The 25646-nt window shown below is 37.4% G+C and overlaps 1 protein-coding gene across 4 annotated transcripts in view; it reads left to right on the top strand.

The window, feature by feature from the left end:
* RYR2 (ryanodine receptor 2) overlaps positions 1–25646 on the top strand; it is a 567940-nt gene that overhangs the window by 409891 nt on the left and 132403 nt on the right. For all 4 annotated transcript variants that reach the window (XM_081039034.1, XM_081039033.1, XM_081039032.1 and 1 more), the window contains 14 exons: positions 1012–1147; positions 1669–1855; positions 3582–3687; positions 5719–5839; positions 9580–9749; positions 10933–11153; positions 12459–12549; positions 14457–14597; positions 16006–16169; positions 18432–18510; positions 20642–20731; positions 21519–21656; positions 24166–24243; positions 25464–25539. In XM_081039034.1, coding sequence (XP_080895160.1) covers positions 1012–1147; positions 1669–1855; positions 3582–3687; positions 5719–5839; positions 9580–9749; positions 10933–11153; positions 12459–12549; positions 14457–14597; positions 16006–16169; positions 18432–18510; positions 20642–20731; positions 21519–21656; positions 24166–24243; positions 25464–25539 — 1798 coding nt within the window. The remainder of the gene's footprint in view (positions 1–1011; positions 1148–1668; positions 1856–3581; positions 3688–5718; positions 5840–9579; positions 9750–10932; positions 11154–12458; positions 12550–14456; positions 14598–16005; positions 16170–18431; positions 18511–20641; positions 20732–21518; positions 21657–24165; positions 24244–25463; positions 25540–25646) is intronic.

The following is a 25646-nucleotide window of genomic DNA, read 5'->3' as shown; positions in this document are numbered from 1 at the left end:
TGTGTCCTGACAGAAGGTGGATTGTCCAGGCTCAGGCAGGTAGGGAGGGAAGGCCTGCAAAGGCGCAGGGGCCTGAGAGGTGACAGAAATAAGCTGCGTCTTGATGGCAGAGTGTTCTTACAGATGTGCAATCTCTCAAAGCTCGTTGAACTTGTAAGTAGATGAGCTTATTGTACATAAATTTTACCTTAATGAAGTTGGTATGAGATATTTTTAGCTGTATTATTTTGAAAACTGAGTTAGCTTGAGCTGGGTGTAACTTAATTCATTTGATAAATCGATCCTTTAACAATCAACTACCATTGACAATGGCTATGTTAGGGGTTTCTTTTAAAACTGGATCAGTTATGAAATATTGTAGAGGACCAACATCCATGTAAAAGAGTTTTAAAAGACCAAGCTAAGCAGAAGTTTGAATGTGTTAAATTTATAGGTAGTAAAACTATCTGACAAGCGAAGTAACTTGCTCGGAATGACCCACTAAGTGATGCAGGTCAGACGTAAACCCCAGGACATTGGACTCTAAGCTGAGTTTTCTCTATTTGTCTGTATGTCTTCTCACACACTTCCCTCTACCATCAAATTGCTATGCCATTTTGGATGTAATTCACTTTTTTAAAATACCTTTGTATCCTAGAAGAATCTTTCAGTGTCTCAGATGGAGCCTGCAGGGGTCATTAGACATTTTTGAAATTTATCAAATATTCTGATTTAGTTTTTTTAGGTAAAAGTCACAAACGGGAATGATACGAACTTTAGGAATATTTGTCTTTCATAGAGTTGGTTCATAAATATTTGTATTATGACAGCACTTTGTTACGATTTTTGAGTATTTCTGAATTGTAAGGTTTTACTAAAGGGGGTTCATGTGGATTGCCATGAAAATGAAAATACCTTGCAAAGCTGCGTTCATTTTAAACCATCCTTTGAGGGTATCTCGCACCACATACAGTGTAACCATCTGACTTCTCATCCAAGGGGTAACGCTTCTGCTCATCGTCCTATTCGTAGGTAGTTCGATATCTGGCTGGCTGTGGACTGCAGAGTTGCCAGATGCTGGTGTCTAAGGGGTATCCAGACATTGGGTGGAACCCAGTTGAAGGGGAGAGATATCTTGACTTCCTCAGATTTGCTGTCTTCTGTAATGGTAGGCTTCATTGCTTTTGGGGTTCTTTAGAGGCATTATGAAAAATGCATGAAAATAGTCACATGAAACAATTACATATCCCAGCATTTTTATGAAGGAAGTAACTATTAATAAAGAAATTGGCTATTTTATAATCAGTTTTTTACAGTAGCAGTTTTACAATATTTGTTTTGATAGTGATGCTATACTTCATTATTAAGTTAAAAATTGTAGGCACTCGCAGTCTTATAAATTTTTATCATTGCATTCTAATAATCCCTAGGATTATAGCTTTGTATTAAAATTTATGAATGAACAAAAATAAACCATTTTTGCCTTCATAGTGCTTTTCTTTACTTTGAAAATTTTAAGTGCAAAACCAGAAATCGACCGTCATGTACACATAAACTAATGATCTGAATTCAGTTTTGTCTTTTCTACCATGTTTGTCGTTGGTTTTCGGTACTTTCCTTTCAGTGTAACATATATTTGCTCAGAACGTCTGTTGATCCATGTTTATTTACGTGTTCCCTTGCCATCAGGGGAGAGCGTGGAGGAGAACGCGAACGTGGTGGTGAGACTGCTCATCCGGCGACCTGAGTGTTTCGGTCCTGCACTGCGAGGGGAAGGCGGGAATGGTCTTCTCGCAGCCATGGAGGAAGCCATCAAAATAGCTGAGGATCCTTCTCGAGACGGTCCCTCACCAACCAGTGAATCCACTAAAAGCCCGTAGGTCTAATACCACTCTTAAGAGTAAATTGTACTACTTGATTTGAAAGTGTCCAAAATATAATTTGCATTATGTTAATTGCAGTGCAACTCTGGTTTTCGTGATCTCTCCCTTTGAAAACCTAATGTGTTAAACTTGGAAGCATGGATGGAATTTGCTTTTGGAGTAGGCTGAATGAACAAAGAGAGACGTGTGGAAAACTGTGGATTTAATAGAGAAATTTGGGTCATAGGAGGAGATGTCTTCTGTGAGTTTTTCCAGGGGGCTATGGCAAATTTAGTTGTTACAAATGATGGCAGGTGAGGCTTTGAAACTGGAGTAGAGTTCAGTGGGAAGCTTGCTGGAATGAGTTTCCTTGGCGACAGTAAGCAAGAAAGAAATGTTTAGCAGGAGAATGTGGGACTTAACTAAACAACTGTGATAAAGTCTAGAAGCAAAATGCCTGGGTAAGGCATTGGTGACAGGTGGGGGAAACAATAGCGACCTTACAATATTTCTCCATAGAACATGCTGTTAATATTTGATTTCAGCCATGACATACGTTAATCCAGGCACGTTGCTTCTTATTTTTTAATCTGTGGAGGTGAATGACCTGCTTGGGGGTCATGCACCCATACTACTAGCCCCACTGGTGGAAATATAACATAGGGCTTATTGGAGGCAAATGTCCCAGCAAAGAAGTGGTCCTGCAAACCCCTTGTTTTTGCACATCAGACCGGGTATGGATGTTCTGTCCACACCGAGGCCAGGGTTCCAGACTGGGAGAGTTCCATGAGCAAATTATGTATTTATCAGCCATAGATAGAGGACCTAGGGAGCCCTCAGCTTCTCTGTGTAGTTGAAAGCATGTCAGGAGATCTCGGGCCTAGGACCACCCCAGAGGGTGGGTACTAGTGGGCCCCGGGAACAGCCAGGAGCAGTGTTGTCAGCAGGGCCTCGCTGTTACTGTGCAAACCTGAGTCCAGCTGATGCAGCTGCCTGCTGAGCTCCCAGGGGATCTTCCGGGGCTGTCCAGAGTTGTCTCTCATCAGTGTGGTAATGAAATATTTATGCTCTTCTCACAGATACTGCATTATTGGGAGTGAGTTGGTGGGTAGAGTAAATGGTTAAGAGATGAGTGAGTAAATTAAATCACATTTATAAAGTGTTTACTCTGGGGAAAACACTGTACCGGGTGCCTTATACAGGGGTTGCCGGAAAATGTATACACATCAGTTGTATTCAACTTTTGTTATCGGTATATATTGTGTATTATAATTTTAATACAGTTTTTTCCTTCCTTAATATGTGTATACATTTTTTTGGCATTCTCTGTATATGTGATCTTGTAGGACAGATCTTTGTCCCTTTTCTCTACATGTATGCTTTTTACAAAAGTGTCCTGATTTACCAAGTCCATCCATTACTATTTTCTTTGTTATCATGCTGTCTGTTAATACACATGAGCAGAATCCATCCAACTGGCAATTCCTCTTTTTTCTTTTTGTAGCAATCTTAAAGTTCCCACAAATGCATTTTTGGTGATAGAATACCAAATCTGGTCTTGAACCCACTGTTATTTTTGCTTTAAAATGTCCAGCTGTAAATTAATCACATACATGAAAAGCATCAGAAGAGGCAGAATGAATTAGCTAGTGTTCCCTTTGCTCTGAGAGTGTGGAATAACCTGAAATGCCATGTTATTCTCCTGTTTGTTTTTTATTTCTTTGGAATAACCCATGAAAGTGACCCAGAAGAGGAAGAGGATGACACCATCCACATGGGGAATGCCATCATGACTTTCTATGCAGCTTTGATTGACCTGTTAGGACGTTGCGCTCCTGAAATGCACGTAAGTCCTCGGGGCCCAAGGGCAGCACTCCTGGCTCATCTGTGGGACGACACCCATAGCTGGAAAGGTCCTGGCAGCACCCACAACCAGTGACTTGCATGCACCCATAACAATAATGCTGCAGCCTCGTTGCTGGACGAGTGTTGATTTAGTTGAAAATGTCTTGTCGGTTGTAAAAATTAGCAACTAGATTTCAGTAGAAGTCATTAGTAGAGCAGTCAGTTACTGACAGAGCTCTAAAACGCATCTAGACCCCACACTTTAGGAAGAAAAGAACACATCTTCCCTGTACAATTTCCTCTCGCATGCAGAAAGCAGCCAACTCCTCTCAAGAGTTATTTTCTTGTACAATATCTAGTTCCGGTTAATGTAACCTGTTGCTGATAAAATTTTCATCATATAAATAGGTTATTAAAAATCTGTATTTTACAGATCTGGAGGTGATTGTGGACAAAAACGTTTATGAGCACAATATTTGTGAGGTCTCTTGCTCTCCATCCTGGCCCCTAGTTTAGGGGAGTGAAGGGTGGGATACAGGTTAGAGGGAGAAAAGAGCTATTCGGACCTGATCGATAAGTGTTTCCTGAACTTTCTGACCAAGATAAAATTAGTGTCATGGAACAATACTTACCTTTACTCCGTAAATACATTCTGACATTTTATTCTTTATTTTATTCCAAGTTATTCTTTTCATGTTATTATATCCATTTAAAAAATACTTGCCAGGGCCCATAAAATTAGCCTTATGACCTGTTCGTGGAAACAACAGTTTGAAGACATTGAACAATGCTGGGGTACAAGACAAACACGCTCTGAACTGAGCAGGAAGTGACAGTGACCTGCTTATAGATCACCTTTTTCTCTGATCCTTAGCATTTATGGGGTTTTTAATTTCTGATTTTGATTGTTTTTTTTGTTTATTTGTTTTGGGGGTCTCTCTCTCATACCCATTGGGTAACATTTTGCTTTCTTGATATAATCTCTTTGGTAAACAGAGGGGAATCACAGGATGGAGAAATGACAGAACATTAGCAAACCTAGAGTCTGATCTTTGTGAAACTGTAACCTGCTGCTAATGAGATTTTCATCTTGTAAATACATTAGCAAAAAATTTGTGTGCTGGAGGTGATTGTGGACAAAGTTTATGGTCACAATATTTGTTCTTTTCCTGTTATCGTGAGGGATCAAAGGAACCCAGAGAGAAATTATGTTTATAAAGAGGTTTTTTGTTCTGTTATATTAAGGGGCAACAAACTTAAGTTACTTAATAAGGGACTGACTTTGGCACTTCTGAAATGTATTAATCTCAGTAACTGTTAGTTGAGGGTTTCCTCTGAGTCAGAGCCTGTGCTTGTGTCTCACACCCTGTGGTGAAGGAAACAGACACACACCTGGCTGAAACGTGTGGTCAAGGCCCCAAGGTTCTTGACTGTATTGGAGCCATGTTTTCATAGGTACCGCATTAGCCAGTGACAGTCCAAAATACCTGTTAGATGCATGTTCACCATTTACCCCCATATTGTAAACCCATCCTTGGGTTTTATATCAGGGTGACATAGAGATGGATATACAGTTATATCTTCATTGCAAAGCGAGAAAGAGGCTAAATCAATCATAAATTTTAGTGTATGGTCAGGGCCTAAAGATAATAATTTTTTCCTTTGTATTTAGCTCATGTTGTGCATAGGGGTTTATATGTGATTTTGGGAGGTAAGCATTAATAGACTTACCAGATTCTCCATATATTTGAACACCCCAAAGAGGATAAAAACTATTGTTCTAATGGAGAAACCAGCTGGCCTGCACCGTAGTATGTAACTCAATGTATTCTGATATCAGTGAAAAGCATGTGAGCAAGTAACTGTCTGTAAGCTTGAATCAATGGTTTCAGAGAGAGATCTAACTTTATATGTATATGTAACAGAAAATTGTGTTTTGGCTTGGATTCTCATTCTTCAGAATTTTCTGGATAGAATTAAAACATTGATTTTGCAACGCGATTCTAATGTCCCTTTATTTTATTTCCTGTAGTTGATTCATGCTGGGAAGGGGGAAGCCATCAGGATCAGATCTATTTTGAGATCGCTCATTCCATTGAGAGACTTGGTGGGAGTGATCAGCATCGCTTTCCAGATGCCCACAATCGCCAAAGGTAAGGCCAGCTCCAGTTCTCTGTAGCTCTGAAGGACGTTGGGTAATGTGAAAGGATCATTAGGTACTCTGCATTTCCCTTCAGGTCGCACACAGACCCTATTTAAGTTTCTTTAAAACAAGGAAGGAACTAGAGTGCATGACTTCGTAAAATATTTTCTATTCTCATTGTTTTTAAGAAGCTATGTTTCCAGTCAGGAAGAAGCACCCCAGCTGTTTTGTGTAATGTCTCTCCCTAGTGTTCTTTGGTCCCCATTCTTCTCTGTGTTTCTTGATCCTTAATTCACTCTTTTTGGTAATTTTCATTGTTACTTCCCTACAATGCTTTTTCCCCAAAAAAACAATGATCATCGCTTTAACTTAGAGATTTAAATATTCCCAGTGTGTTGAAAGAAGTGCTCTTTTCAAAACCAAAGAGAACATTTTAGAAAGATTTTTTTCCCCTTCCCATTATCGTCCTTTTCTAACATGTCAGTTTTGGTTTAGAAACTGCTTGGGATTAGTTTTCCAGTATTAACTCAAAAGCACGTTAAACAAAATTAACCTACTGCCCACTTCATCGCCTCATAGCTGTGGCCCCTCTCCCTCCTGCCCAGGGTGAATGGGGTGGGGCTCAAGTAGCTCGAGGTGAGGCTTTGCTGTGGGGGGGTGGCAGGAGGGCCTTGGGTCACACCCACAGGGACCCCTGCACTGCCCCAAACTGCACTGTAAATGGCAAATGGCCTCGGAAGCTGGCGTATCCTCCTTGCCAACTGTAAGATTATGAGAAAGTAAAGTTTCATATGTGACTTTACCTTAGAAACCCAAATCTGCAAGGTGACATAACGGCCATAGTAATTGAACACTCGTTATAATTTTAGGGAAAGCTGTAACTTAAAAATTGTCCCATAGTTTTTTGTCTTTCCTACTGTAAGCAGTATTTTTCTTGTGTGTATAAGGATTATCCTCATCATCCTTCCTTTTACCTCTCTTCTAACTCATAGTCATTTAAGTAAAATATCTTTTCTTTCCCTTACATTTTGAACCACAAAATTGATATGTCAGGATAAAGATGATAATAATAATACCAGTGACACACAGATTAGAAAATAGTGAAGTTCTGAATTTTAAGGTAAAATTGCTAATAACAAAGAACCAAGACATTCCTTTCAGCCTGGTTCCAAAGTCATCTACACCTTCTCATTTTTCTCCAATTATCTGCCTTCACCAGCCCTCACGATTTTTCAAGTTGGTTTCTTTCCTGTTCTATTTAGTTATGCTATAAGAATATTATTTTATGTTTTTCTTCATAAATAGATGAGGTATGTTATCTACCTTTGAACCTTGGAATATAAAGGGTGTGGGTATGTGAGAGAGAGAGAGAGAGAGAGAGAGAGAGAGAGAGAGAGAGAGAGAGAGAGAGAGAGAAAGAGAGAGAGATCACAAATCCAACAAAAGTTAATTTCTAAAATGCAGTCCATTGGTCATTGTTAAATTTCTACATTTTTCTTTTTCCTTATATGGAGACTGTAGACAGAAACCTGTATGTTTTTATTTTGCTGTGGTATGCATTTTAATCAACTTTAGCACTGAAACTATCAATATTTATGTGTTTCAATGACAAATCATTCTTTAGGTATTACTGATTATCAGTAATAATTGTTACTGTGCGTTCTATATATAGTATGTGATGTATGCCTCTAAAGAGATGAGGGTAAGGGGGATCAAATATATGGTGATGGAAGGAGAACTGACTCTGGGTGGTGAACACACAGTGGGATTTATAGATGATGTACTACAGAATTGTACACCTGAAATCTATGTATTTTCACTAACAATTGTCACCCCAATAAATTTAAAAAAATGCACGTTAAAAAACAAAAAAAACCCAAAAAACTACTGTCCTCTCCTTCCCCCAAGTATTAGCTAAGATCTTTCTCAAACATTTTTATCATACTTATTCTAGAACTAGGGTGTGGCCCAAAATAATAATGAAAGGTGGGTTCAGAAACCTCCAGGGCAGATACAAAATCTCAAAAGTACAGGTTTGGCTCCTGCAGCTCTGGACCCAGGCCAGTTTGGACAAATATCTGGGGCGGTAACTTCAAGTGGATAAACACAGCAGGTTCCCAAAGGAAAGCCAGTACCCCAGCCCTGCTCATTCCAGTTCAAACTGCAGATTTCGGAGAGGAGGGCTTTATCAGCTTTATTGTCTCCAGTGGCTTGAGGAGATGGTGGTGGAAATACAGCAGCGAGTGCAGCAGATCAGTGAGTTTTGAGTCCCGGTGGATGCCATTGCAGCATTCCTTAAAATGAAAGTCCACCTAAATGAATGTTTCAAACACAAGTCTTATTTCAGGATTAGTGAGTGGCTCACCATTTTCCTCGGCTCAACTATATGTTAAATTAATAGAATCTGATAAATTTAAATTCCCTATAACATGATTTTTAGGAGGATTGAACTGGAATTTCATATAGATATTTAATTGAAAACTATAGCATACTGATTTAACACTAGGCAATAAATCAGCTTTTCAGTTGGATTTTAAATCTCACTTTAGTTGGTTCAGCTCTAACTTTGCCATTTACTAGGTGTACAACCCAGGATGAGTTATGTAACTTCCCTAAAGATCAGTGTCATCTTCAGTTCAAGGAAGATAATATTATATACCACAGTGTGGTTGTGAAAACTGTGTGCGATCGTGTCTGTGGCATTTCTGTCTCAGTGCTTGACAACTGCACACACACCAAGAACTGTTATTTTTATTATTGGAAGTATAGGAAGGAAGGTAGTAAGTATATTAGGTATTGTTATAATTATGAGGAATGGAAGCTATTTGGTATTAGTCTTTAATTTCTTTAAAAACATTGTTATTTGTTTGTTTTCATGATTTAAATATCAGATTTATTCACTGACTATGGATGAAAACAAAAAAGTTGGGACTTGGTCCTTTTGGGATGATGATGGTCATGCATTGTCTTTCTCTGGGCCTTTCTTTCTTCAACATTGCATCATTATTAAAGATTCTGTGATATTCTTTGTAGGATCTTAATGGTGTGTTTCCAGTAGCAATTGGCATAATCATCACATAGGAAATGTATCACTTTCCCAATATAAGTTGGCACATAATCCCCAAATTCCTCATGGTAATGGTCCTCCACCTAAGAAACTAAGGAGTTATAATAAGGGATTTACTAATTTATATGGGCTTGATAGAGAAAATAATATGACTGAATTTTTTTCAATGTTGTTAATTCTGTTATGATTATTGAAACCCATTTCATTTGAAAGTAAAACTGGTTTCAGAGAGTTGTTTTATCATTTTGTAATTGTCTAATCCATAACTGTGTAAACATACCATGATTATCCGATAGAAGTAAATGAGTTTTGTTAATGTTTAGAAGAGGTTCTCGTTCTTTAAAAGAGTGAACAACCTTACTGTACATTTTAACTTTTATAGTATTCACTGCTCGTTTTACAATGTAGATTTTGGATTTCCTTCTCAGTGTCCTCAATGATGTTATGTCCTTATCATGCATACAGTTAACAAATGGATGTGCACATAACATTTAAATCGCCTTGGATTTAAATTGCACTGCCGTATTTCCTCGGCCACTTGCAGCACTTGCTTATGGGTAGTAGAAGAACAGAAAACCATTCCACTGATGACTTTATTTAAAACATGAGGAAGCTGGATAGTAGCCATTTGTACTCTGTCTTGTGATTGGCATAGCCACTGACTGTCACCTTCTTTCTTTTAGATGGCAGCGTCCTGGAGCCTGACATGTCTGCGGGGTTTTGCCCAGATCACAAGGCAGCCATGGTTTTGTTCCTTGACAGGGTCTATGGAATTGAGGTTCAAGATTTTCTCCTCCATCTTCTAGAGGTTGGCTTTCTGCCAGATCTCCGGGCTGCTGCTTCCTTAGATACGGTAATGATTTGAACAATTGGCTTCCTCAACTTCAGACTCTTCAGTCTCTGGCTTATGATATTCTTTCATAGATATACTCATTCATTCATTTGTTGTCACCAAATATTTATGGAGTACTGTGACATTTTTAGGCAACCAGCAGATAAACAGAAAATAAAATAGACTGTGTCCTCAAGGAAGTCATTGAATAGTAGAGAAAATGGGCAGCCTCAAGAGTGAGATAAGACTTCTGACCAGGCGCAATGGAAGACGATAAGAAATTCATATACCCCTAACTCGGGAGGTTACAGTGGCTCCTGTCACCTCTAACTTGGCCTGAACAATTATGCTTCTCAGGACAACCAATTAAAGTATTAAGAAGGTTTAATGGGCACTGTTGAGTCATACCAATTGCAATATTTTGGAGTCTTCATTTGTTAAGGTACAGATGGGTTAAAATCTGTCCTGTACATCCAGTGGTCCACACTGAGAATCCGGTGTTATCAGTGTAAGTGTCCTGCTGTTTCAAACATTGTGGAATAAGCTACAGGTCTGAGTGTTGTTCCAGTAGTTACAGTAACACAGCCCTGTATCCTCAGTTAAACGGGTCTTTTTGAACTGATAATAGCTCTTTCGTGGAAGCCATGGGAGGAGACTCACAAAAATGAAACTGAGATTTCTGTTTTTCTGGGGTGTGAGTGTAAATACCATAGTATAGTAGTTCACAACACAGTAAGGCAATCAACCTTTGATGATTGATGCTAATGGATATGAGTAGAAATATAAGTAATAGTAGTAATAATAATTAGAATTCAGGAAGAATTTAGGAATAGGAGAGTAGCTCCTTGCTCTTTCCTCCCCAGTAAAGAAAAGTACTCACGTTCTCCGATATCATCAGTGGCTTTGTCTTCATTCATCTTACCATTGATACTTTGTTACAGAATATGAACCTGTGGGCTCTTGGCCTTTTGGAGGAGACAGTTATCACTTAATTTTCTATCTTTTAATAAACAATGGAAAGTTGATCATTTTAGCGGTAAAAAATCATATGAAGCACATTTAAAGATACAACTGAGGAATGTATTTGCATTTTTCATGTTTTCATCATTTGCTAGGTAGTAAAATTACGTGTCAACGTATTGAGCTCTTTGGAGCTCTTGACTGCCAAACACAAATGACTTTCTGCTCTTCAATGTCTCTTTAGGCTGCGTTAAGCGCTACAGATATGGCCTTGGCTCTCAATCGGTACCTTTGCACAGCCGTGTTGCCTTTGTTAACAAGATGTGCTCCCCTTTTTGCCGGCACAGAGCACCACGCTTCCCTCATTGACTCCTTGCTTCATACCGTGTACAGACTTTCTAAGGGCTGCTCACTGACCAAAGCTCAGCGGGACTCCATAGAAGTGTGTTTGCTCTCCATTTGTGGGTAAGTGGGCAACAAACTCTGAATCAACGTGCTTCTGCAAGAAAGAGAATCTGTGTAGCCCTTGACAGCTTGTTAGGAATTTGGGAAATAATTTCTGTACCATGAAATGCATTCATTTTAAGTAGTCCTGTGTACTAAGGTGTGAGTTGTGTCAGAGCACCCTGGCTCCTGGTCAAGTTCAGGAGCATTCCTCCAAGCCCCTGCAGGGTATCGAGCTGCGGGATGTGTAGTGTTGGGCCAGTTATGCTGTTCTGCATGTTGGTGGGCAGGGTGATTGTGTGAGGTGTCCCTGGCCACGTTACTGTAAGATTAGTAGATTCTCCCCTTTCGACTGTGTGATAGTTTAACTCCTTTTCCAGAAGAGAAAGTAAATCAAAGAGAGACTTGTTAAATATAAAAAAATGAGAGTGTAATATGAAAGCATTGCTTATGTGTGGCAATGACGAATGCTGACTGTTTCCTCTGGCCTGGAAAACCACTTCCTGTAGATAGAAGTGTTCAAATGTCCTCCCATGGAAACTACAAACATATGTCCTCCCTCTGAAGTTCTGACAGAGAAAGGGACACTTTCTCAGGCCCTGAGCCAGGATGGTGGCTTGTTTCTAATTGGACAGGAGCTCGCGAAAGTGAGGGCTTGCAGCCAGCAGCATACCGCATGAAAGGTTTTCATTCCCAGATAGGTGTACGGATTTGGAAGATGGGCCTGAGGCAGGTGAAAATTTAGGATATTAGTTCTCTCACTTCCATAACCCTACAAATGTGTAAAATGGACTCAAAACACCTATCTCATGGATTTTTCTACATGTTACTGGGATGACGCTCTCAGGACGGCCTGACCCGGTAGACGTTCATCCTGTGTCAGTCATCTTTCCGTCCTCCTCTGGCAGGATTCCTGTGTCAGCTTTTTGTCTCTCTTCTGCTCCTATGCTCTCTCTTCTTTCTGCCTGTCATCTGGTCACTGAAGCCATTCCCAGCTCCTGGAGTCGGGGAAGAAGCATCTGCTAAGTTAATGGAAGCAGTGGGCCTGCAGTTGTGTGTGATGGAAAGAGGGAGCAGAATATCAGCATCTTCTGTAGCAAAAAAGAATTGGCCTTCAGATCTGGGGGTAGCAATGAGTTGGAAATGTCACCTCTTATACAATTATATAACTGTTGGTTAATCTTTGGGTTGGGAACACCTAAATGTAACATCCTCTAAAGAGAGGTGTAGATATAGGTTCCTGATGTGTTTAATTTAGTCTGATGAATTATCTACTTGGTTTAGATGCATTTCTCTCCATTATTAAAATTAGCTTTGTTCCACCAGCCAATTGAGACCTTCTATGATGCAACACTTACTCAGAAGATTAGTATTTGATGTCCCATTACTAAATGAACATGCAAAGATGCCTCTTAAGGTAAGTATAGGAAACATTCGTGGTTATTTGAATATTGGGTCCTCTGTTTCCTGTTACAACATGTACATCTCTTAGATACATCATATTTGATTTTTGGTGCTGGAAAATTTCTTCCAGTTATTGAAATGAGCATATAAATATGGTTATGTGTACATCAACATAAAATAAACAAGCAATAAAAACCCATAGATCCTAAGATTGATTTGCTGTAAGTCAGTTGAAATGAAATTAGTAGGAACAAATGGGCCACACTAGAAAAGGTGAGCCCAGAAATTCTCAGGCTGGAAAACATGGTAACAGGCCTGAAGGATTAGGACCTTAAGGGATACAGAGCAGGCTTTAAAATGTTTTCTAAGTTAGCAATCCCATGATAATTTCCGAATATCATTTTAACTGGTTCCATAATACCTTTCTGTATAAACAGTTCCAGTTTGTCCCACAGAGTAGAAAAGTCAGTGACATTCTCTCTGCCCAGCTTTATTACTCTGTTCATGAACGATCGAGTCTCATAGTGTCTTACTGACTTGGGTATATTTTTCCATCATTTAATATCCCGATTCAGACTCAGGACTAAGATAATAGGTGTGGACTTATAGCATGGTCTGTGCAGGGAGGTCATGGTGACGTTATAGACTTTTACAGGTGACCACTCTGCAGTGCCATCCAGTACTAGTGCTGTGGAAAAGGGGTTTGAGATATAAATGGGTCTATGTTTTGAGCTGCTGTTACACTATGTCTACCTAGATATTTAGCAAAAACAGTCTTTCTCTATGAGATTTGATTTTAGTTTAATAAATTTAGGTAAATTAATGAATTATGTAAAGTAAATTATATCATTGCTAAAAATCCCATTTTTAGTTTTTATCCTCTAGGATAGCCCTCATCATACAAAATTCTCTTGATATAAATGAGCTAGAAGATACTTGAAAAAAGATACAGTGTCACTTTTTTCCATCACAGATATTTTCCAAGTTAACCCAAGCAAATTAGGTCTCAATATTTCATCATTTGAGATTCCTACATTGTTGTGTGTATTTAGTAAGGGAGACTAAACTAGAAGAACTATTTCTACAGTGGGACATGTAGTGGGCTTTCATAACAATAATCCTTAGTTTGTTTCCCTCCTTCGGTATAGAAAATAGAATCCACAATTTCAGAGTCAGTTCATAAAGATCATTTTAGTAACTTGGCAAAGAGCTGTGAATATTTGTTAGTTTACAGATCAAGAATGCATTATCGGAGAGCTACCAAATAATTGAAAAGTTCTGTCCTTGTCTTTGAATTTCCAGTTTAGTCCTACATAAGAAGCAACGTAGACACTCGTAAGATAATAAATTTCATCCATAGCCGCCAAAGAAATATAGGGAAAGAAATTATTGAAGTAGGGCCGTTTGAGAGGTTTATTTAGAGATGGAAGTTCTGCTGCAAATCATAAAGGTCCGTGATTAAGGAGAGGCAGAGAGGAAGCCAAAGTATTCAGAGATATAATGTCCCTTAGAATGCTTTATGCCTCATCCTAGAGATACTTACTCATGCTCTGAGTCACCCCGACATCAATCCCTTTGTCATATGCCTGGGATCTGGGGGATGATGGTTCACAAAATTGAGAGTAAATAATAGCAACTAAGTAGAACTCAGGGATACATGGAAAACCAAACAGTCTCATAAAGATTGCGAGATACAGTTATTTGTAAAATTGGGCGTTTGGTCTTCATACTGTGATCAGTGTTAAATTTTAAGGAGACATCGTGTACCAGGTAATAATTATTTCCAAAATAATTCATATGGATTGAACAGTTTCATTTCAGAAGTTGACCTTATTACATGGCATTATTACATGGGAAGAAATGGAAAAAATATAAAGGGTATCTTTAGCTCATTGCTTTCATAATTGTTTTCCTATGTAGCTGCTGACAAATCATTATGAGAGATGCTGGAAATATTACTGCCTGCCTGGAGGGTGGGGAAACTTCGGAGCTGCCTCAGAAGAAGAACTCCATTTATCAAGAAAGTTGTTTTGGGGCATTTTTGATGCCCTGTCGCAAAAGGTGATTTATTATTTTGTGAGTTTATTTGTGGGATAAAATAATTAAAAAGCCACAGGTTCTTGATAAGACAGACTTACCACGACTTGCAGAGTTTTATTTTTTCTCTTTCCTCAATTTATAACAAATGTTGAGAATGCACCTTATACTGACTTTTCATCATCACTGTGGTAACATGTTTCTTGGGATTGCAACACTTTCTGAATTGAAAACGGCTCAGCATTTTGGGAAATTACACACCCAGGTTGATACATTCCTGGTGCATTTGGCCTTACTTGGACTCAAGCCCTCCCTCAATTCTTATAAAACCTGAAGCTGTTTCATTAAATATAAAAATATTAAATATCATAAAATTATAATATCCAGTGGCTTGACTGACTTTTCCTGCTTTATTCCTGTGGGGATTTAAGCACCTGCAGTCAGGGCCACTGTACAGGTGACATTCCCTTACAGTTTCCATATTTATAGAGAACATACACTTTTCCAAGACTGGATGGTTGCATTTCTGAGACGAGAACAGCATCCTCCACATGATTATGCTTGCATTATTTAATCAGAATCAGTTTGACTCCCTGACACATGTGACTGCATGACTGGGTCAGTGTAACCGGAGGTTTGCCCCATAACAGCGAACGTTTTTCAGTGATTCCATTTGTTCGCTACTTCTTGTTGCTTTGTCCTGTTCTGTGGTCATTGGTAAACAGAGTTTTTTTTTGAAATAATACTGTGGAAGGTATTTTTAGAGGCACTGACAACATTAATTTAAAATTGAATGATTAAACTGAGATCACTTTTAAGGAAGCATTTTTGATTTTTAAAAAAATCTATAAATACAAATATAACTCATAATGTAGTTAATATACAAATACCTCTTCCCAGAAATTTTGATTATGCATATTTCCTATAAAATTTCTTTTCCAGTTGGAGTTTTATTTTTTATAACTTTGTTACACAGTACAGATCAGTTAAAATTTCTTATTCCTGAAATGTTATGCTCTCAGTATTTTTCATGTATGGTCTTAATGTGGCACAGCAATGATCTATAACTAATTGTTGTAAGGAATACGGTCCTCATTGACCAAAATTATGTGTAAGCTGTAAAGACATGTTACACACTTAGACTACTCAAGTTGACGTCGTTTTAAATATCGAAGAATACATTTGTAGAGAGGCAAATATTTTCTTCTTCTTATGCTGCACGTGTAGTCTATCCGCTTCTCTGATGTTTGAGGGGGTTTCAGGCTGTATGTTCCATTTTCTGGAGAAAGAATGTGCTAGCAAGTTGAGTTGGTCCAAGATAATACAGATCTTCTCCAACAACTTCTTATCAGCCGCAGTGATCATGTTGACAACTTTTGCTAAATAGTCATATCGTATTTTTTTTTTTTTTTGGTCCTCCATTTCTTCCCAGAAATATGAACACGAACTTTTCAAACTGGCACTGCCATGCCTGAGTGCAGTTGCGGGAGCTTTGCCTCCAGACTACATGGAGTCAAATTATGTCAGTATGATGGAAAAACAGTCATCAATGGACTCTGAAGGGAACTTTAACCCACAACCTGTTGATACCTCAAAGTATGGACTCTTTCTATTGCAGCAGATTTTTATTGTAAATGATGTGTGAAGTCTGAAATTGAATAAGGTACTAAAGTGAACTTTCTCTAATCCGTGCCCCTTTGAATTGGTATCCTTTTAATAGGAGTCCCTTTCCTTGATGAAATGATAGTAGTAATAATAATGATTATATGAATATCAGACGTAGATAAGATGCACCTTTTACGGTATTCTTAATGTAATCAGGTTTCTCTGTATATAACCACATGCTAATATCTAAAATAATGAGAATCAAGAAAGTATATCAGTTATATTTGTAGTTGAAAATTTACCCTAAGTGTTTATTAATAGTTGCAGCCAAGCTCTGTGTAGCATCTTTGACTCAGGTGCTCCCAGCATGCAGTGCAAAACTGTCCGAGCGAGCTGCGGGCATCACTTCACATCACTTCACCTCCATGAGGCCAGGGCTGACGCTGGTGCTCAGCATGTAAATAGCATAGCATGTGATTGACGGGAATATTAAGTGAGAATATCTGCAGGAAAGTCAGCGTGCAGTTAGAATGCAGTGACAGCCTTAACTGCAGATAGAACGTCAGTTAATGCGATGAAACTTCTGAGCTGAGGAAATTGTTCTACAAATAGGATGTTTGGGTACTTAGGTATGTGGAATCTCAGCACTTCCGCTGTTGGTGTTACTGTCTTTAGGTTTCTCATTTGCAAGGAAAGCTGCTCTTCAGGCCCCATCATCCTCTAGATTCCATGGCCACTCAGCAAGATGAATATTAGCAAGGCCATCCCTTGATAGTCGCTGTCCATGGCCTCTGGATTTGCTTGGCAGTTCAACTTTCAGGCTTCTGGGTGGCCTCCCAGCTGGTTTAGCTTCCATAACCAGATTATTTACCCCTGGTGGCATGCCATTAGTTTGATAATGCCTTAAATATGCATGTTTGGTATGTGATGACAGTCCTGTGAGAAAAGACTCTACCCCCAGTATTGGGCATATGAGATTGAGCCTTTGTATTTCTTCCAAAGTAAGTAAAACCAAAATGTCACATGTTCACATTCCTACGTGGGTAAGTGTGTGGTTTGCTAACAGGATTTTCAAATAACATCAGAACAGTATCATAGTTTTGGTGTTGATTAATTAAGTCCTGTTAATTAATAAGTGCTGGGTTTGTGTGTTAATTTACCTAGACTTGCCTGCTGGGAACTTCTTAACAGTGTTTAACATTGTTTAGGTAAAAAGTGTTATTAATAATTTCTGCATCGCTGTGCTTTTTACATAGTTTCGTAAGTATTAGGTTGGTGCAAAAGTAATTGTGGTTCTAAAGGCTAAAGATAATTGCAAAAACCACAATTACTTTTGCACCAACCTAATATTTCTATGTCCTATTGTTTAATTACTGACTGGTAACATTGATGGAAAAGATCTGTAAACCATCTCATTACACTAGGTTTTACTTAGAATTCTATTCCCAAAGTTAATTGCATTAATAAGTCATTTTCACTAATGAATGGAATTATATGCATACTTAATTTTCCATTCATAGGTATATTTGATATTCTCAAGTCTAATATTTACTGCCATATTTGGTCATCAGTTGCATGCATTCAACATCTGTTCAAGAAATTAAATATTTATTTAAACATAAATCAAGAATAAATGTTATCAAAATCATAAGCATGAGTTGGTTACTTTTCCCTATAGTCCATATTAGTAACAATTAGAACAGTATGTGTAGACCATTCATAATTAAAATCATTAACACATCACTAGTTGTATGAAATTAATTTAAAATTTTACTATACTTAATAACATAACAGGTCAGATTTCAGTAGTTTTTACCTATTTAGAGTTGTTGCAGAAGAGACAGAGTCAAAAAAGAAGAGTAACTTCAAAAAACGAATGTGGGAGAGAAGTGTATCTGTAAGCTTGTTACATCTAACCATATATTGATTCAGGTTTTTTTTTTTTTTAAAACTATAATGTCTTCATTTTTGAATGTATTTAATTATTTTTATCTATACTATGTGTAATTTTATTATATGTAGCTCATTAAGATATTATAAATTATTGATCAATATAATGTAAACAGAACAGTATCTGCTTGACTTTTCCTGTATTATTCCTATAATATGGAAAAGTAATAGCATGTTAAAACAGTTTTTTGACAGTGATACGTTGAATGGGATTTAAGCAATCATAAGCTATGAGTAAATTATTAATGTGAGTTCCTGTAAATCCTGTGAAAATCAAGCCTTTTCTCTTTATTTCTTTCATAGTATTACCATTCCTGAGAAGCTGGAATACTTCATTAACAAATATGCAGAACACTCCCATGACAAATGGTCCATGGACAAGGTAACATCAGAAGGCCATCCTCTAACTCAGTACTGAACGCATGAAGACTGGTCACTGCTCTAATATTTTTGACCATGACAATTTTCTCCTTTAAAGTGAGAGCTTTATGTAGATTAGGAAAGAACATTTAATTACAATTTTTTGTACATGCAATATTTAGTTAGGTCTGTCACTAATACACATATGAATAAGAATATTTGTGTTCCTAAAAAGCAGTTTTAAGAATTCAAAAAAATCTATTAAATCATAAATATAGTTTCTAAACACCCATTGTTTGTGGGAATAAAAAAGTAATGCTCATCTAGGGCTTCAGGAAAAAAAATGGTGACTCTGGGTCCAGAAATATTTTAAAGAAACTTTAGCTTTATGTATAGTTTTATGTTAGAAAAAACATCTTCACAATCGTTAATCAGAATTTAGTGATGGTTTACACCTTTTACTCTTCTGTTGTATTTGTTATTACTAAGTAAATCTGCACTTCACTAAGAATAGAATACATGGCAAGATGACATGTTTTGTGTTGTCCCCACAACCCCATCTTGACTGAGATGTAACCAAAGCAGTCGCAATCCATGACATAAATCTCACATGTTATGAGATTTTCTAAAGGAAATATTATGCCTGAGTCGGCACCTTTAAGTGGAGTCTAGGTAGTCTTGCGAGAGGATGGTTAAACTAGAGTTGTCAGAGAAACTGAGTCGAGATGGTGCTGGAATCGAAGGTAAGCATGTATTGATTTGGCGAAGTGAAAGTAAAGGTTTCGAAGGATGCTCATTTCATAGCAACACAGCATCATCCTGCTGTGTGAGCTTCCTAGTCCATTTCAGCACAATGTCCCTCGCTCCCTCCAAAACACCCTGTTATGTTTTGATAAATGTGTGGCAATTGATTCAGTCATTTGATTGATTTACTAGGTAAGTCAGTAAGAGCTGAGTGTCTGTTTTATGTAAAGATGGTCCTAGGTAGTGAGCTGGTGTGGGTGGAAAGGATGTTTACACGAAGGCAGTGCTGAACTGTGTACCCAGATTCCACAGCAGACGTGAAATGATGCAGAGAGATGACAATATGTACAAAACTGGAAGGCAAAAGCATTTGGAACAAACGTGTTCAGAGATAATTGGATATCGGAGTGAATAAAAAGTAGCATTATTCAGGAAACTTCCAAATGGAAACAGCTGCTCCAGATTCCCTGTTTCTTTCGTTCTTTTTTATAAATTAAAGTTTGTTGGGGTGACAATGGTTAGTAAAGTTACATAGGTTTCAGGTGTTCTGTAATACATCCTCTGTTAGGTTGGTGCAAAAGTAATTGTGGTTTAAAAGGTTAAAAATTGCAAAAACTGCAATTAGTTTTGCGCCAACCTATATACTGTGTTTCCCCGAAAACAATACCTAGCCAGACAATCAGCTCTAATGCGTCTTTTGGAGCAAAAATTAATATAAGACCCGGTATATTATGTTATGTTATGTTATGTTATGTTATGTTATGTTATGTTATGTTATGTTATGTTGTATTATATTATAATTATATTATATTCCTGGTCTTATAGCAAAATAAGACCAGGTCTTATGTGAGTTTTTGCTCCAAATGACGCATTAGAGCTGATTGTCCAGCTAGGTCTTATTTTCGGGGAAACACGGTATATCACGTGTGTTCACCACTCAGAATCAGTTCTCCTTCCATCACCATATATTTGACCCCATTTACCTCCTTCCCCCCTTATCCTCTGGTAACCACTAAACTATTGTCCATGTCGATGAGTTTTTGTTTCTTTGTGTTGTTCCTTTGTTGTTTTCAGTTTTATAGCAGTGTTTCACACATATGTGCCACAGGTGGGGATTCCACCCAACACGTGTTGGAGTGAATATCACGTCTTGGGGAACGCTTATTGACACAAACACAGACCTGGGTCTGTTTAAGGAAAACGGGGTGCTTTTAATCTCTGGATAAAAAGATTTATCCCAGATGTTGGTCAGAATGGAAATTTTTATATTGACTTATGCTGGATAAAATTCAAACCTTAATCCTTATCTTGGTTCATTTTAGATTTATCAAGTGTACACCCAAACACATGCACACCTGAAATTAACACATGTAAAATAATTTTGATGTTTGTTTGTTTTTTTATAATAGTTGGCAAATGGATGGATTTATGGAGAAGTATATTCAGACTCATCTAAAGTTCAACCATTAATGAAACCATATAAACTATTATCTGAAAAGGTGAGGATTTGTTCTTTTGGTTATATGGTATTAATTTTTTTGATAATATTTTTTTGTTATGTAATTTCATAACAAAATCTCTTCTTTGTATATGCTTTTACTTTTACTCAAAGGCCCCTTTTTACTTTTTCTTTCTATTTACATTTTCTGTCAGTACTTAATTGGTTATTCTCTTTACTTAATATTTTTCTGTTTCTTTTTTGTTTTTATTCCTCTCCTGTATTTTTAAGGACTTTAGAAAATATTCTTATCATTCTTAAGAGTTTCTTGATGAGGGAAATTGAAGTAATATTTTAATATTATTTATAATTTTTCATATATTTTACTTTTATGGGGGAAATCAATACCTTGACAAATGAAGTGGAAAGGATTTTCTAGGTTGGTGCTTAAGGAAGAAGAGTTACTTCTGTATTGATTCAGATGGTAGAAAAGCCTTCACACATGTGTCATACAATCTGCACTTTTTCCTAATTGTGTTTCTCCTTTCTTGTTTCTGTTTGAAGTATCGAACAGTACCTAGTTCGAAGCTAGGTAACCAAAGGGAATTAACCTTGATGCTATAATAAGTGGAGATCTCAGTCGGCAACAATGGTCAAACTCAGTCTAAGCTCACACTCTGCTTTTCCAAATTTTTCCTTTCCTTTTTTATTTTTAAATAAACCATGCCTATGAGGTTTTTTGAGTGAAGTCAGTCGATTTTAGAGCAAAACATTAAATACTTTTTATTTCCATTTGGATTCATAATATTCCCATGCCCCTTTTATTTTCTCTTCCTTTCTGTCTCTAGGAAAAAGAAATTTATCGCTGGCCGATCAAAGAATCTTTAAAAACGATGCTGGCTTGGGGTTGGAGGATTGAACGGACGCGGGAGGGAGACAGCATGGCACTCTACAACCGTACTCGCCGTATTTCTCAGACAAGCCAGGTAAAAGTCACAGTCAGAAATCCACTGTTTTTGTTGTTTTAAAATAATTTAAATCTTTTATTAAACTTACGGGGTTTCCAAAACAAATAACTTGTAAATTCTGAAGATTAGCATGAAGTTTAGAAGGGGGAAGAAAAGCATGCTCCTTTTTTTAAAAATTAAACTTATGGGGGTGACATTGGTTAGTAAAATTTTATAGGTTTCAAGTGTACAATTCTGTAATACATCGTCTGCATATTGCATTGTGCGTTCACCACCCAGAGTCAGTTCTGCTTCCGTCACCATATATTTGACCCCCATTTTAAGTGAGGTTCAGTTTCGGTTAAAGTGCTAGAGTTTATGTAACGGGTATCAAGTTGCTCTTTCCTTCGCTAGGCTGTAAAGGAGTACGCGATGGTAAAGTTGGGGTGTCAGCAAAGAGAGAATAATGGATTTGATTTGGGGTGTTGTATTGGACAGGGTTATGGCTCCCAAAGTGACACCCCCCCCACCCCTGCTCACTGGAATCTGAAAACGTTGCTTCACTTGGGCTTTGCCAATATGATTAAGTTTGCCAGTGTGATAAATGCTGGGGGATGACAGCCTTAAGATTGGGGGGAGGTTATACTGAATTATTGGTGGGCCCAGTGTGGTCACAAGGATTCTTAAAATGAGGAACCTTTTCTGGCTTGGGACAAGGGAAGTGTGACTACAGAAGAATGATCAGGGAGGTGTAATGCTGCTGACCTTGAACATGGGGGGAAGGGGCCATGAGCCAAAAAATGTGGGTGACTTTTCAAAACTGGAAAAGGCAGGGAACACATTCTTTCATAAATCTCTAGAAAGGAATACAGCCCTTACCAACACCTTGGTTTTAGCCCATTGAGACCCATGTTGAGTTGCTAACGACTTCGTAACATTTGAAGGCACTAAATTTGTGATAACCTCTTCCGGTGGCAATAGAGAATTCAGGTAGATACCGAATACCAAATGGAAATGGTGGTGAATAGTTGAAACTTTCAGCCCAGGAATAATGTTAGGCTAGCTCAGTTGACTTTTTTGGTTCAAGAAATGGTTGTTAAGTTAAATAATTAAAGTAGATATGAATATGGACACCCAGAAAAAGCGTTTAGACTAAAGAATGAAACAACTGACAAATATTTGAAGGTGATTTATGGAAGAGGAGCCAGAGAAGGACTCTGAAGAAAGGAAGTCACAGAGGTGAGCGAGGATCCAGGAGGGTGCTTTGTGACATCGTGAAACGAGGGCACTGCTGAGCAGTGGGTAGTCGTGACAAATTTACAAGGACCAGTTGGATGGTAACTGGAAAGAGGATTTTGCGTTTAGCCACTTGGAAACTGATAACGTTTTAGAGGTTCAATGATAGTAGATTGGTGGGGAAAGAAACATGTTGCAATATATTGAGGGTGGAAGAGGCAACAGCGGGAAAAAAGTAGACCTGTAGGCAGACACCTGAGTTGGGGTCCTGCCTGCTCAGATTTTTAGCTCTGTGACTTTGGGTAAGGAACTTTTTCTCTATGTCTCAAATTTCCTTTCAAATGTATTTAAAGAAGAAACAAATGTGATGTTATTATACATTCCACTATTAGATGGTACTGAGTGGTGAAAAAAGTGCAGGGTTTTACAAGCACATATATGAGCTATATTGTCCTTCCTTCCTTCCTTCCTTTTTTCCTTCCTTCCTTCCTTTCTTTCTAGTTAGTTTATCCATGTCTGAGAGAATATACATATAAAATATATAAACACATTATGAAATATATTTAATGCACACTTTATATAACAACAATATAAATACATTGTGAAATATGTCAAGATACAACATTAGATATATAAGCATGAACCAGAGCTCACTTCTATTTTATACACTGTCACCTAATGAGCCATTGGGAGGAATGTGTTAAGGGCACAGGAGAGTGGAACCTTTCTACCATTGACGAGAAGATATGTGTCATTTTTTAAATGTTATAATTTAGAAATTAAGGAAGTCTTCTAGTTATTGAGGATGTCTTTGTAAATCATTGAATACTATATGTTATACTTTTAAAAGTAAAATGTTAGTTATATTTTATCTTAACATTTGGCTCCATAAAGACATCTGTAAATATTGACCTCTTTGATTAACTACTGTTGCATGAGGAAGAGTGTAGTTCATTACAGCCAATTCGAATTTGTAAGAAATTCAAGAATGTGATGATCCTTTGACAAAGGAAATATCTCAAAATCTTGGATTCGTTGAACAATTTGTTGAATTTTGATGATTAGATTCTGGGATTGACAGTCCCTAAAATGTTGGGGGTTATTATTCGGTCAAAAGTAATTGTCAGACACTCAAATATATTTTAATTGGCTAGCTACGTTTGTGAAATCAGTTTGTGTAGATACGTGCCAGTTTTATCGGAGGAAGCATTATGTTTCGAAGATTGTTTACGTTGGATTTCTAAAGTGTCTGTGAAGTTTCCCTGCACTGGGTGTTTTAATGAGATACCACTTTCCCCCATAAATTATCTAGGTCTCTGTGGACACTGCCCATGGTTACAGCCCCCGGGCCATTGACATGAGCAACGTTACACTGTCTAGAGACCTGCATGTAAGTACTAGTAACCCTTAATAATACTCTGCAAATTTCTTTTTTAAAAAGCGTGCTGTAACACTTTCCTGCACATAATTTGCAGCATGAATTGTCTGAAGGTGGTGATCATATAACAAGTCCATGGAATTTATAGATTATGTATGCTAACTTTTTAATGCTGTAAAAGTTGATATCAACTTTTTCTAGGATGTTACTTCCAGGAAACATATTTTATTTAAAGATAATATCCATTAAATTGAAGCTCTCTAATACCCTGATGACATTAAATAGCTGCGAGAAGAGACTAAATCAGCAGCTGATGAAACTCTGCTGAAGAGTAATCTTAGTGACTCATTAAAGAACATGCGTTTTTTGTTATTTATCCACAGAAACTGATGGTAGTGTACTTGCTCCATCCATGGTTCTTTCTCTTCTCCTTTATTACTAAGGAACGTACTGTGAAAGATAAAATTTGTTGTCATGGAACATAAGTTACCAGGCCAATTTAAGGATCAAACACTGATATTGGCATTGTTGGTATTATTCCAAGAGAAAAAAGTATATAAAGAAAAAAACAACTATGAATTGTTAAGTTGTTTGGTTTGCCCTTTGTCATTGCTTCTGTATGAAAATGCCATGTTAAGCTTGAAAGCCAGAAGTGAAAAGAATCTTAAAGGTAATCTTGTCAAAATCCAACAGACCACAGAAAAGCTAGTGTGGCTTGTCCAAGGTCCCATGTGTAATAGTTTGGGACACTCATTGGTCTAGACTATCTGTCTGATGTTCTCTGCATTCAATCTTTCTTTTCATAAGGTTTAGACCATCTTTTAAAGCTTTGGAAATTAAAAAAAGAGCTTGTAAATATATATATGTATATATATATATATATATATATATATATATATATATATATATATATATATTAAAGTCCATAGGTAATTTGGAGTTTCATGACTGACTTAATAGAACATGTGTCTTTAAACATTATAAATAACAATGACCTTTCCCATCAAATCACTTCTTCTGTTTCCTACTAGGTAATCTCACAATCCTTAGAGTTCCCTGGGATTCAGATTACAAAACAATTGTGTTTGATTATCTTCTCGATGTATTTTAACACTAACATGCTATGATTTATTAATTTAAAGCAAGTTTTCGTATTATATATTACAAAATAAAGTTGCCCTTTTCTACTTACTAAACTATAACTTAGTTGCCAAATATCTTGTTCATTTAAGGCTATGGCAGAAATGATGGCTGAAAACTACCATAATATATGGGCAAAGAAAAAGAAAGTGGAACTGGAGTCCAAAGGTAGTATTTTCTAAAAATCTTCGTTAAACAACAGAGCTTGACTATGTAAATGTATGATGTGAGTGAAATGGTCTCTTTTGCACAAGAGCTAAATTTATTAGAGTAGT

Source organism: Rhinolophus hipposideros (assembly GCF_964194185.1).
Source record: "Rhinolophus hipposideros genome assembly, chromosome: 26".
Classification (NCBI taxonomy): Eukaryota; Metazoa; Chordata; class Mammalia; order Chiroptera; family Rhinolophidae; genus Rhinolophus; species Rhinolophus hipposideros.
The sequence above is the reverse complement of the archived record's forward strand: the minus strand, read 5'-3'. Positions and strand labels throughout refer to the sequence as shown.